Source organism: Prunus persica, chromosome G5 (assembly GCF_000346465.2).
Source record: "Prunus persica cultivar Lovell chromosome G5, Prunus_persica_NCBIv2, whole genome shotgun sequence".
NCBI classification, from domain to species: domain Eukaryota; kingdom Viridiplantae; phylum Streptophyta; class Magnoliopsida; order Rosales; family Rosaceae; genus Prunus; species Prunus persica.
The window spans coordinates 2,739,125-2,754,197 of record NC_034013.1 but is presented as its reverse complement, the minus strand read 5'-3'; the positions used below and the strand labels follow the sequence as shown (position 1 = coordinate 2,754,197).

At 33.5% G+C, this 15,073-nt stretch overlaps 1 protein-coding gene across 2 annotated transcripts; it reads right to left on the bottom strand.

Moving 5' to 3' along the window:
* Nucleotides 4,604-13,939, bottom strand: LOC18777298 (CSC1-like protein At1g32090). 2 transcript variants are annotated; one of them, XM_007210295.2, is made up of 11 exons: nt 13,383-13,939; nt 11,842-11,994; nt 10,925-11,060; nt 10,291-10,392; nt 10,044-10,163; nt 9,795-9,875; nt 9,191-9,531; nt 7,981-8,226; nt 7,275-7,599; nt 6,649-6,882; nt 4,604-5,159 (listed from the first exon to the last, which is right to left on the bottom strand). In XM_007210295.2, the coding sequence occupies exons 1-11, from the start codon at nt 13,694-13,696 to the stop codon at nt 4,812-4,814; spliced, it is 2,400 nt and encodes a 799-aa protein (XP_007210357.1). In that variant the 5' UTR covers nt 13,697-13,939; the 3' UTR covers nt 4,604-4,811. The 2 variants fall into 2 exon arrangements, with proteins under 2 accessions (XP_007210357.1, XP_020419660.1); XM_020564071.1 differs by lacking the exon at nt 13,383-13,939 and adding an exon at nt 12,933-13,321.

Below are 15,073 nucleotides of genomic sequence, written 5' to 3'. Positions count from 1 at the left end.
CGAGACCACCAAGAAGCAACTTTTCCCGGGACGTTCAAAAACAACTTTTCCCGTGAGTTTAAAAAACTTCGGCTTATTATCACAATACATCCTTAAAATTTACGAAATTATCAGATTGTATCTTTCTTTCTTTCTTTTTTTGGTCGTTTGTGGTCCTCAAGGTTAGTATGTATGATCACAAATGGTCCCTGCTATTAGGTTCCGTTAAAAACTGTGTTAGTTTGATGACGTGGCATATACGTATATTACAAAACATCCCTGAGATTCACACGCCTTTCACAAATGGTTCATACAAATTTTTTAAATTTAAAATTCATATAATTTTGGTTTTCTTTTTAAAATTATTTATAAATGTAAAAACCATTTATGGGAGGATTTTAATCTTGAGGACCATTTATGAACCCTAAATCCTTAGTTTTTTCATTTTTAAATTTTATGAATTTTAAATTATTTTTTAAAAACTCCATTAGTTTGTTGATGTGGCATATATATGGAGCCTACATCTACAATAATATAGTGTCACATGTATTTTAAATATAATATATATTTTTAAATAATTTAAAATTCATATAATTTTAAAAGAAAACAAAAATTTTATGAATTAAAAATTCAAAAATTTCGTAGGGATTATTTGTGATAGGTGCGTGAACCTCAGGGATGTTTTGTGATATATGTATATGTCACGTCAGCAAACTAACGGGGTTTTTAATGGAACCTAACAGCATGGACCATTTGTGATCACACATATTAACATTGAGGACCACGAATGACACAAAAAAATATTAAGGATAAAATCTGATAGTTTCGTAAACCTTAGGGACGTTTTGTGATAATAAGCTAAAATTTTATTTACCTAAATCTGAGTAAAAAAAAGTGTTTCTATTTCTTTTTGGTTGAAAAAGTGTTTCTATTTGAACCCCATATTTGTGTTATTTGGTTACTCCTAACAATTTGAAGGCTTATGTACATTTTTCTTGGAGAGCCAATAAGGAAATTTGGGCCCCGTTTGGTTCATGGAATGAATTTGAGGGGAAATCATTTCATATGTCATTCCCCAAGGAATGGGAATGAAAGATTCCTTTTCCGCGTTTGGTAATGCCCGGAAAGTAACCGGGAAATATCCATTTATTTCCTTTCCCATGTTTGTTTTGAGTAGGAATGGAAAACAAAGTTTGTATAAATTTTTAATTATTCCCATATTAAATCAAATAAAATAATGCATTTAATGATATATTGTAATTCTAAATTGTTAATGGGGATAACATGGTCATAAAAAAATGTATTTAATGTTAGCTCATTTTTCCAAACTTTCTATGAGGAGGGAAAATAAAACCCATGTTGGGAGGATGGCTTCACTTTCCCCCCTCTTTTTCCATGAGCCAGGCAATGATTTCCCATACCTAGACTTACCAAACATGGTAAAGCAATTAATTTCCCATTCCCAAGTCTCCTTTCCCATGAACCAAACGAGAGAGGAAAAAACAACTTGGATGTTATAAAGAAAGTGATGGAGCCCACATAAATAAATAAAAAGAAATAATATTCAAAAAGCTTAATGATGATGTTGAAGCTTAATGATGATATTGGAAGCCATCCAATTTGCCTATAAATAGGCTTCCCATTGCTTAGCAAAACACACCAAAAGAGAGGAGATAAAAGAAAGGAAGAGAAGAAAGGAAGAGTGAGAGGAAACAAAAGAGAGTGAGTTCTATCTGAGAGGAAATTCTGTCAGTGTAAACATCACAACAACAAATACAATTCTACTCCCAATATTCAATGGTACTTTTCATACTCTGATTAGTTTATTTTTATAACACGTTATCAGCACGATAGTCTCTCCTCTTTACTTCTAAATTTTCCCAGCTTAACACTATGTGGTTATTTCTATGTCTCCTCTCACTTTACTACTATGGCGACATGAAAATTTTATTTTATTTTATTTTGTTTTGTTTTTGTTTTTGTATTATCGCAATTTTTATGTTGCTTCATCCATGTTTATTTAATTTATTTTTTCATATTGTAATTTAGAATGGTGCGGTTTTATACCTCATCCTGTTATTTTATGGTAGTGTAATTTTCATTACCCATCACGTTGTAACACATATTATCGTAATAAAAATGATGGCATGATCTTAAAACCCATCTTATTATATCTTGAATATGTTGGCGAGTCCTTACTTAGTTAGAATTTTGGTTCCTTATTTAGTTAGAATTTTGGTTACTTACCAATTATTATTCAGTCTTATTGTAATAGAGATTTATTTCATATTGTAATTTAAATATATTTCCTATTTTATTTAGGGTTAACACATCTTGTACTTATATAAATACCTCCATGTTGGGGAAGAATAATAATATGAGCAAATATGAGCATTACTGAATATTTGCCATACTTTGTTTGACTTGGTATCAGAGCCAGGTTTTCTTGTGACCCGTGCTTGCCGTACTCACGTACAAAACTCATGAAGAATTAATACTTGGTCAAAACTCCTGAAGAGTTCAAGAAATATTTGTCTCGACCTGAAGATCGAGCATTATGCAACGAGATTCTTGCTTATACTAAGAAAGTATTGAAGCATTTTCATGTGGATTATCCGTTAGGCACTTAAATGATTTTCTGGAAGTATACTAGACTAGACATTATATTTTTCAGATAGAGTTCAACTCCATCACCACCACTTTCGGATTATGTGAGACATATTTAATGCTATCTCGGCATAAAATCATATACGGGTATATTCTTTTCAACTAAACTTACAAATAGCCCGTGTTTTGTTTGATTCACGGACTATGGAAATTTCTATGATTTACATAGAGATAGCTTACTGAAAATATATTTGCTTATTCAACTACATGAAATGTTGATGGCTACATCATTCACTCAGTCCAAAAGATCTTCCTTCTAGAAAGATAGTCATGAAGATATCAGGGAGAGATATTCTTCACGGAGAGCATCCAACAATATTACAAGATTGACTCACAGAAGCAATGTCAACTATGACATTTAGAAAGATGATCAACAGTATGGCTTAAAAGATATTTTGCCAATCATTAGGGGGAGCGTGTTGTCAATAAAGATCTTCACACAATGTACTCCTTTTCCTTCATCCAAGTTTTTTCCCACTGGATTTTTCCTGGCAAGGTTTTAACGAGGTAGTATCACACGCATGTCAATATACACATAATTTTATGTTACACATGGTTATGTACTATTTTTCCTTTCGACTAGTTTTTTGTCCCACTGGATTTTATTGGCAAGGTTTTTAATGAGGCATATTCCATACATTGTGGTCTTCAAGGAGGAGTGTTGCAAAGAAAATGGTGAAGCCCACATAAAGAAAAGAATGAAATAATATTAAAAAAAGGTTAATGATGATGTTGGAGCTTAATGATGATGTTGGAAGCCATCCAATTTACCTATAAATACTCTTCCTATTGCTTAGCAAAACACACCAACGGAGAAGAGAGGAAAGAAAGGAAGAGTGAGATGGAATACGAGAGATTGAAATCTGAGTATTAGTAAGTTCTATCTGAGAGAATTATGTCAGTGTAAACACCAGAAGAGCAAATATAATTATACTCCCAATATTCTGTGGTACTTTTCATTCTCTGATTATTTTGTTTTTAGGGTAAATTACTCAAATGGTCCTCAAACTTATACTCGATTTACATTTTGGTCCCTCAATTAAATTATTCGTTCAAATGGTCCATCAACTCTATATTATTCGCTCCATTGGTCCTACCGTTACATTCTATCAATATTTCTATTAAATATGAGGGCAAATTGGTCATTATTTACACTAAAATTAGGTTAAATCTAATAAAAAATTAGACGGTAGGACCACTAGAGCGAATAATATAGAGTTGATGGACAATTTACACGAATAATTTAGTTTAGGAACCAAAATATAAATCAGGTATAAGTTTGAGAACCATTTGAGTAATTTATCTTTTTTTATTATTTTTATAACAATATGTTATATAATCTAAAATTTGCCTAATGGTTGTATCAGACCACCTCATGTGACAAAAGCTATTAAAAAGTAGTAAACAGGTTAAAGTGATTACTTTACGGCGAACACATTCCAAAACAGTCGTCCTCTTTGGCAAAGGGATCTTCTTCCATCTGTTGTTAAGAAGATGCTGAAGTCATGGTTTCACCATCCAAGTCCAATAATTGAAGAATTTTCTTTTTTAGCTCTTCTTTAGACGAGGACCTTGTTTTAAAGATTACAGCTTTCATCTTCTGAGAAAGATCGGATTCACTGACCACAGAGAGAGGAAATGGAGTGTCGCTTGCCAATTCTTCCAGAATAAATTTTAGGATGAAGGTGGAAGTTTGAGATGATCCTTGACGACATGACCAGCTGAAAGTAAAGGATTTCAATTTCAGTTGGGTAATACAGAGACGAGCTGGACTGTATCTATAATGGAATCTGCTGTGCAAGGGTGTTGAAATATTACTTGGGAGTGCAAATTTGGACGACTTTAGGCATAAAGGGTAAGAAAGGTCGCAGAGTGTGACACTCTTCGATGGTATGGCCCGCGTATCACAAACTCATCCACATGATCCCGATCTTCTGGGACCATAGAAAGGCACTTATACAAAACCTCTGCATCTTTGAAATATTTCTTTCTATTCAGCCAAAAATCAGATTCAGAATATTTTCACAACGCAACTACACTTGCATTAATGAAACAATAATTACATTTATAAGGCACCTGAGAACTCAACCGAAAACATCAAGTAACTAGAAAATAAGCTAGATATCATGGTTAGAGGTCTTGTAAGCATGCTAGCAAGTTAATGGTCAAGGTTCTTCGTTGTAATAGGCATAATGTGGTGGGTAGGTTGAATGATACTCATAACTGGGAGGAGAGTTTGAATTATAGACGTATTGGGGTGGAGATGATTGATAATGGGCATATTGGGGAGGAGATGGGGGTGTCTGATGGACGTAATGGGGCGGAGAGGGGGAACTGAGTTCGCTTGTTATGGGAGTGGCAGCATGAGTTTGATGCTTGTCTATTCTGACTTCAACCAACTCCTGTTCCTCGAATGACCGGAAAATGGGGTGCAAATAGGCGTCTGCCAAGTATGACTTCAAATTTAGGTCAGGTTCCGCAGTTCGCTCCATTGCGTCTTTTGCCATTGCTTCCTGAGGAAGTAACAAGGAAATAATTTCCATCAGAAATTTGAAGAGAAAAATTAGATGCTCCTGTGAAATTGTATTACAGTCAAATGACCTCTAAGAAAGTTTGTAGCTCATAGCATACAGATCCAGCACAAGAATGGTACACTAACAATATCAATTCAACTTAGGCACATCAGAAGGGACCTTGATTAAATAAGTCATAGCTTCTACCATAAAGTGCATTGCAAACATCTGACTTGGTCACACAAACAAATAACCAAGGGAGACTCTAGAAATTATAAAATTAGGGCATTTTCCATTGCCTAACACTGAAGAATTGATTAGACTGAGGAATATAAAGAGAATCTCGACTGTATCAGCAAAAACTTCAACCATACAGTACCTTGTATTGTGTAGATTGGTTACATTGACTTTGGTTAACCTTTTGCTAACATCCAAGAATAGAGACTAGTAGAGTATGTAGAAAGCCAATCCATGTTAACAGTTAACCAGTTTGAAATGATACAAGGCCCTCCAAGATATAAATACCTTTAAATTGTTACAGAAATGTTAAATCAACTTACCAAAGGCCCATTTTGTAATATGAAGCCAATTTGTCACTAAGGGATATTTTATTCGTTAACATGAAAGGACCTATTGCAGATCCCCATCTAACACATATTAGAATCAGTTTCTATCGAAAACTAGTAAGTAGGTAGCCAAATGTAATTACTCAAGCTAACTGTGCTTAAGGTTCAATTTAGGATATGACAAAATGTGGTGCTAGTAGGCATCTTCATCACAACTTTCAATGGAATCTATTCCAATGTGTAAACAAGTTCTCACTTCTGATGATTCATTTTAGGAAACAGTGCTGCTTATCCCGCCGATATTTTAATAGAATATTACTGATAAGTTTACAATTTTGTAAAATACCTCTGGGAACCACAAAATCGCTACCTTAAAAAAGTATTTGAATAGAAAGAAACTTATGATTGGACAGATAAAAGAATTTAAGAAAACAATACATAGTATAGTCATACGTTTTGATGAACGGGAAAGAAAGGGAATAAGCTTGTAGGATGGGTAGCAACCAACTGGTATAAATGTTTAAGCTTTGATGAGCTAATAGAATTAGGGTTTATGAAAGAAAAATAAATGGAGATAAGAGATGAGTGAGTGTGTGGGATGACAATTTGGTGGGGGAAGAGTGTTTAATTGGTGGGTGATTAAGTCATTATTTTGGGGTATTAAGTTAATAATGAGGGGTAGGAAGGGTGTTATTCATATCTTATAAAATTTTGTGGGGAGTGAGAAAATAAGGTGGGTGGGAAAATAAGACAGGTGGGTGGGAATAGTAGCCAGGAACTGTATAAACCAAGTGTTGGGGAAAACAACCTTTTCAACATGCAACTCCAAATGTATGACAATGGAAAGTTTGGAAACATGAGTACATTACTTTAAAAAATTGAATGCAATGGATCAAAAAATTGATTAAAAGTCCCAAGATTACCTCAAGTGGGTACTCTCTGAATGCAGGTTCAAAACGATACTTGCAGTACTTGTGGAATGATAATGTTAATATGGGTAGAACAACAAGAAATGGAGTTGAATTAGCAGCCTTTTTTGTGCTTAGCAAACCCATCAAAAGTAGTTGAGATATCACTAAGCTTGCTATAATGCGGCTATGGACCTGTGGCCAAAATGCAGCAGCACTTTCATAGTGTTGATTGTACACATTGATTATCTGCAGGAGAAATAGAGAACAGATTACATAGAGAAACTAATAAGACCAAATATACAATTTACAGTTGTGATCCAAGAGGAAGTTTCATAGACATCTAATGGTTTTTCTTTTCGTGTTCACCATATCCGCAACCACTAGTGTTATTTGTAAAAATAGAAATAAAAATAAAAATATCAATTTATTGATATTTTTATTTCATTTAGATTGAGATGAAAATGAATATTTTTTATTATCTTGGATTAGCCATGACAAGTTTACAACCAGTTGCTTCTGAATTTAGGGACACGATGCAAAGTCATCCTTTGGCCCTTTTATCTTATGTTAATGCATTATTATACTTGAGTTTCCAAATGTTCTTCAAGACATATGAAAAATGTAATTAGTAAACTGACCTGATGACGGTAGACTAAGTATGCCAGGGCAAAGAAGACTAGTATGAAAGGAAGCAGGATCGGGGTAACCACAGCATACACAATACCCAGAAGGAAGTATAGTTGAAGACTTGGGAGAGTCTCTGGAAAATCCACACTCCCAGGGTCCATTGCCTTCACTCTATCTCTTTCCGTTTTTACCAAAAACATGTTCTTCAGATGAAATATAACTAATGGTTTTAAACGGAGAATCTCACCAGCAACTGCAGCCCACCCATCAACCATTATATACGTAATAAAGAAGGTAGCCTTCGTTGGTATAGAAACTCCAATGGTTCTTGGAATCCTATTGAAAATAAAAACAAGGTTCATTAAAAGTGCATGTTTATCAAGCTCTAAAGAAAGCGAGATATATTTCTGGTATTGATAATATTAGTAAAAATATTTTTACAAATATTAATGATTAGAATTTGGTCTATGTTCAAGATTAGCTTTTGGTTAATACAAGGATTTCAGTGGATGGATTTTTATCAGCAGTGGTTGTAATTAGAGGGATTAATCATTTACAACATACAGAAATATAAGATTAGTTATTGACAGTACAAGAAATTCACTTGAAAGCATGAAAAAAAGTGAGCATGATAATCATGGATGTTTGGAGCCGTTGTATTGTCAAATTCCATTTTCTAATATTAAACATAGAGACCAGATAGAGATGGAATATTACTGGGTAGGAGATTGGTGAAGGAAAGCATGCAGTTGCTGAAAAGCTGTTCCAGTCACTATGCTTCCCAAGAATACGTTGACTAACATGAAGTAATAGTATTTTGCTGCTGTTTTCCGTTCAAGGATTGATAATGCTATATGCCCCTCAATTTTCGACATGATCATTAATACAGTTGGGAGAATGTACAAAAATATCTTGAGGGCAAGGCCAGGAAGAAAGCCCTGTAGAAATGACTTGATGAATTTCCTGTAAAAAATAATTATATTAATTATTGGTAAGGAAGAACCAAATATTTGAAAACCATATGACATAACAAAACAAAGTAAACAATCAATCGCAGCAGCTGGAGGACATATGAAAGGGTCAAAAGCCATGTCACAGAGGTCAAGCCTCTTTTTTCTTATAAAAAAACCAAGTTGTATTATAACTTCATGCAAATACAGATGCGATGGACAAGATGTCCACTCAGAAGATTGTACAAATACAAAATAACAATAGTATCTCTAAGTTGAAGCAAATACTTGAAGTTTCAATGAAACAAGGACTAATTTGATTGGAAATGTAAATGCCACGTAAATAAGTACAAGAAAATGCTTTTCCATGAATTATTAGAATAATCAAAGACGTGAAAGTAATTATTTACAGAATTTTTGGTTTTTACATAATTAATGAGAAACATTTGAATGCAAAAGTATTATCTGAGAGAGAGAGAGAGAGGAATATGCTCTTGCGTTTATTCAATAATGATGAAACTACCAAAAAGCATAAGCATGAGATTTTAATGTATTAAGAAAGCAAGCAGGTATGGAAATAATATTGTTTTATAGTTCATCTGAGCTCATTGGTTAAAAAAGGATGACGAACTTTAAGGACTCTATGGCAAGATGAACAATTGTCATATATAAAAGTAAAGAAACCAAAGAGACGAGATCTATGTACATATTATTCAATCGTTCTATTAAAAAATACAAATTATGGTAAGGTTTATTATAATTCTATCATCCTTTATTGAAGAGGAGCGACCTTTCTAGAAGCAAGCAAACAGCAATATTACAAGTTTCTCAATATAATGAATATATAAGAAATTGGGGACTTAATCGAAAGAAGAACTAGCTGGCATGAAACATAAAGCAAATTAGTTTAAGTACTATGGTAAATGTTATTTAACAATACTATCCAACAAACCTTATAATAAGGTAGGTTTACTTACAATTCTATAACCGGCCTGAGAAAAGGAGCAACTCTTTCCAGGCCTTCTAAATTTGCAAGCGATTGCACAAAGGCTATGGGTATCATGTAGAAGAACACCAAAGCAAACACTGAAAGCGTTATTACAAGTTTTCGGATGCTTAAAGAAACAAAAGGTATAGCCAAGTTACGCCAATAAACATCCCTGGGTTCTGGGGCCCAATTTGTCAACCATAGTGTGGGATTCTTGCTCTGCTGTGTCTGTGCACAAACAGCCGCACCCCAGCGTGAATCAAAAGATACAAAAGCAACTGGCAAAATAGACTTGGGGTCTTTGAGAATCTTTTGTTGTTCCAGTGTCATCTAAACATACAACACAAGAATGGAATATAATGCCTATTAATTCATGCATTTATATATATATATATTTATGAGAGAGAGAGAGAGAGAGAGAGGGAGAGAGAGAGAGAGAGGTAATCCAACTGAAAATATAGATCCCACTACACAGCAAAACCTAACCCCAAAAGAAGAAATGCCCCACCCTAAAGAAGATAGATAAAGAAAACTGAAAAATGGTAGCTTATAAAATAAAAAGTACAACATTATCAATTTTAATCATAACTTACTATTTTATCAAACTGCTTTATCTGTTGTTTGTAGTACTCGATGGAATCAACGCTTTCACCCCAAAGCCCCAAAAATCCTTTCTGAAAATTCAAAGAGTGTTAAATGATCAGCATCCAAGATGAAGAATTGCACTCAAACTGTTAAATAAGTACATGCCACATACATTTATTGTCTGCTAATGTCAAACAATATCATTAATGATTAAATTTGAAATGTTTGCTCAATTTAAGTACATATGAAAACACTACCTTTGTAGTTGGTTTTTTGTCTGGATGCCTTTCGAACTTGAGGAGGTTATAGTCTAGCCAATTTTGGAGCCTATCTCGCTTTCTTGCAAGTTTGGCAAATTTGTTTGCATTGTACACTGCCTGAATGAATAAAAGTCAATTACAAATAAAAACCAAAGAAAATACTTCCAGGTATTGTATATATTGTTCAGCAATCAAACTCCTTACTAGTGAGCTTATTTACCCACGAACAGAAAATTTTTAGTACCTGGTGACAAAGATAATTATTCGGGTGGTTCTTTTGAAAGAAGTGGTCCACAGTATCTGATACTGAGCGACCAGAGACGTGTGGTATACTCCTAACCACTACCTGAAAGAAATAAAAGAAATAGAAGGTGAAAATTATAGCATTAACCTTGAAGTATAAAGAGATTTTCAAACAAAAAGTTAAGAATATATTCACTTTACCTGATCAAACTGTCAAATAAGAAAGAATTACAATAAAATAAAACATTACCACAATCAATATTTTTATTGTCAGAACAAGAACTTGATCAGAATATGAATCATGTGAGAAAAAGGATTTTAGATCCTGAAAAAGTTCAGACTATATTTTTCTAAGTAGCAGCAGTATTTATGTAAAATAATTTCCTGAGATGGAGTCTATGAGGGCAAAGCAGGGATCAGGAACAGCAACACATATAGTCATGCAGGTTGCACTCCGTAAATATATGACTGAAGATCATAAAGATTCATACAAGCACCTAATCACCCCTAGAAATAGAACCACACTCTAAGGAGGTAGAAATGCAAGCAAACTGAAAGAAGGTGACTGTTCCTCCTCAACGAAAAACATGCTTAGTGGTTTACAAAATTATGCGGTAATTGATGATTTTACTCACTGTGAACTGTTCTGCACGCCTGCGTTGAGAAGCTAAGAATTGTAACCTCATTGATGCTACATAGTCATACTCCTTGTATAACATGTAACAAGTCCAGAGTGTGAACAAGTATTCCAATCCTATGTGGAAAAAAAACCTGAAATTTATAGATTTCAATTCTTAAGTAAAATCTGCATTCGTATATGATAAAATTGAATACAACTGCAAACGATTAAAATAAACAAAACAAAACAAAAACAAAAATATAGTGGCAGATACCAGATCTTTAATTTCAAGATACAATTCTAATTCTCCCCCCTTCCCCCCTTAAATATGCTCGTAATTATTGTCTTGAACTATTACTATTTCTTTCTTTCTTTTTTTCTTTTTCTTTTTTTATTGATTTTACATGTGTCACAGTACACCATGGATAATATGTATAATAATGAAATCCCTTGACTAGAAAACACTCTAGTACTTGCTTATTTAACAAATACCTGGAATAACTTATGGTTGGTGAAACTAGAATTAATATCGCTCCTATTATATTATTGGCTCAATCTATTTTTACTGGATTAATAGAATCACAACTTCAACTGTCCAAATAAACAAAGAACTATCCAACCAAAAGGAATTTTAGGCATGTTTTAATGTTAAATTCAATATAATAATCCAGGCACAACAATATTCTTCTCATCTATGTGCTATCATCAGTAAGTAAATAATTACTGGACGTATGGGTTGAACATGAAAAAATAAAAAGGTGAGTCATAACAATGGTGTTATTTTGACCTTCATTTACTCATTAATATCAAGAATGTCATCTTTTTTATGCATAATTTAAGAGAAGATTAAAGAGAAGTCAATACTGCTCCTCATACGTTAATCAGTTATCAAGCCTGAATATTTGTAAAAGTGTAAAAGAGTTAGAGAGTTACCTTATGGATTTGGGGCGCACATTTGATATAGAGAGCTTATCAATGTCACTCAAAACTAATTCTTTCCTTAGGAAAAATAATGTTCCACTTGATACATTGACTGGAATGAGAATAAGGAGTGCTAGGACTGCCATTGGAACAAAAATCTTCAAGCTACAAGTACAAGGTGGAAAAAAAAAAAGGTTCAGTTATGTATCGATAATAAATATATATACATATATATATTTAAACGAATAGTAATAATAAGAACTCTTTGGGGTTGCAGGATCAGGCAGTGTTTTGGGTCATATGGATGGAGCAAAATAGAATGCTTTTTGAGGATTATTCAAGGGTGGGTGTGGATGAACTTATGGATTGAGTTATTTTTACTCAGCAGTTTGGACCAAAAGTTTAAAAGGACCGAGCCTTATTACAATGTAATGACAGTTATTCCAAAGAGAGCTTAATAGAGTAGTGAAAGTAGTTCTTAGAAAACAATTATACTGTACGACAAACAAAACACATCGCGTCTGCATTGAGTTTATATAGTGGCTTGTCAACACTGCATAGTTTAGCATTCAAACACTGAGCAAGCTATCAATGGACAAGTAGCAACTAGAAACTAGAAAGTCTTATAAAGATGTGCTTACACCTCCAAAGTACCAGGATAGATGATGAAATGCAGTTCTATTGAAACATATTGGTATATGTTTGATCATTTGATGGTTCAATTAAGTCTAAGTTGGCTTAAACAAAGCTGAAAAGGCAAAAAGTCAACACCAAGTATATTCTCTGAAGTCGAAAAACTACTAAAGCATCGAGAGATAGAATTGCTCACAGAATTAACAAATGAGGCTTTAGAATACTTTTTTATTTGAAAGACAAAATGGAATTGTTTGAACAATACAAATTTTGTGAGTCTGGATGCTAACACAAGTGACACTGAAAGCCAATCCGCACAAATAAACACACACAGATTTACATCCCGAAGTTTTTAAAATAAAAAATAGTAGTCTAATGTGAAGACCAACTAATGTTGAAGGCGAAATATTGTAACCCATAGATTATCATGGCAAACAATTAATTAATTCTAAATAAAAAATTAAGCTTACCATGTGCATAATTCCTAAGAACAGAATGGGAAATTCAAGTTTTTCAAGTCCAATTTCTGTATTCTTTTAATCCAGAGAAAAATATATATAACTCTAACCAAAAGAGTCAAAAAGTATTTATTTTCCATCCCGTAGATATTTTCGCTAGAAACAAAGAACACCCAGAGTCAAAATCATGTAATATTAACAGCAAAAAGAAGGGAAAATGATGATTATATGAAAACAACAGGGGAACAGAAAATACAAATAAAAAATAAAAAATTCTCGTCCAAGTCAAACTTAGCAGTGACCGGCAATTTCACCTAAAATTTATTTAAAACAACTCAAACAAAACCCATGTAATAATATCACTTAAAATTCCAAAACTTTCTAACAAAACAAGCAAACCAAGAACCCAAATAAATAAATAAAAGTTGAAAAAATGAAATTCAAGGGAAAAAGTGAAGTTACCCGAGAATGTAAATTCTGAGAAAAACAGCAGAGTCAAGGCCAGCATGGTTGATAATCTCAGACTCACTCATTTTCATGGCCTGAGGCATCCAATTCAAAAAAGTAAGGTAAGTCTTGAAGTTGAGATTTACAAACTTGCCCACAAAGTTGCCAGAGCCCCTTGGGCTGCTCCTGGAGCCATTAATGTACCATTTGGGAAAATAGACCCTGTCATTGACAGGTTGAATTCTAAGAAAAGCAAAGGCCAAAAGGAAAGCTATGGCACTCAGTATATTGATCAATGCTGAGACCCCAATATCACTCAGAGTTGCCATGGAAGAAACCCAGACGAAGAATCAGCTAGAATTTGGAGAGAGAGAGAGAGAGAGAGAGAGAGAGAGAGAGAGAGAAGATAAGGAGGAAAGTGGAGGAAGAAAGGTGAAGGTGAAGTAACAGACTGGATTGGAAGATAGAGGAAGAAAGAGGGAAAAGAATATAATCACTTCACTTTTGTACAATATTTTATTGTATGAGAGTGGGTTTGCAAATGCGTCTCGTGATCTGTTAAGGAGCCTTAAAAAGGTGGCCGTTTATGTCGCAAAACAACAATTTATATTCTTCTCAAAAACACTTTTGCCGTTTTTGCCTTTTTGTTTTTTTATGACGAAAGAAGACTTTTTACTTACAAATAATGGAAATGATTTTCATTCATAGATTCCCTTAAGTTTACTTGCATATAAGAAATCATTTAATATATGATTTCACTTAAGATCTTAATCAAATAAACCAATGAATGATGATTGGATTACTATCATCTTCTCGTTGATTTGATTTTCATTCCTTGTTTATCCTATTTTATATCTTTTTACTCATAAGTAAATATGAATGGAAGAAAATTTATCAAGAAAAGTCAACCCTAAATAGTGAGAGTGAGAATTTTGCCTAATTGATTGGTTCATTCGTTTAAGAAATCAAGAGAAATCTTAGAAATTATGAGGTGTGTTTATGTGATATTGTTTTTTAAAAAAAGATACTACTAGAGTCAAAAAGGATTTTATAGTGAATTTGGTTGAGTAAACTCAAAAAATAAGAAGAATCAGTCATGTAATATAAAAAGTAATTGAGTCAAATATAACACATACGAACATACAAATTATCAAAGGGTAAGAAAGATCATGTGATCGTAGTGGACCTTAATTGGCTCCGCCCATGATTACAAGACAGACTAGTTAGTTTCACTTTTGTTTTAATTATTGTTGGTTGTGGTTTTTGGCTCTTTTGGGTGGTGCGTTTTGTTTGTTTTTAATTTAAAGTTCCCATGACTGGTTTGTTGCATGTGAAAGCGTGACTGGGTGACGTAGTTGACTACTTGAGCGTTTTGGGATGAGAGAAGAGAAAGACGTAAGGCTGGCTGTTGCTTTGTTCGTGTATGTATGTTGTGTCGTGTTTGGCATCAATTTGTTTTATCAAATTATTGGTTTTGTTTGTTGTCAATGTTTCGCATTTAAACACAAATTAAATCATTAAAAAATGTCACTATTTTCTTTGTCTCTTTCAGTTCGACGTGTTATAAACAGCGGGAAAGCTGGATGCCATTAAGGAATTAGCTATAGTTACGGCAAATAATCTGCTGTTTAATTTTTAAATATTATTTTTCATGTCCAAAGGAAAGGAAGGAACGGAACACAAATTATGGTAACGCGTCACTTTTT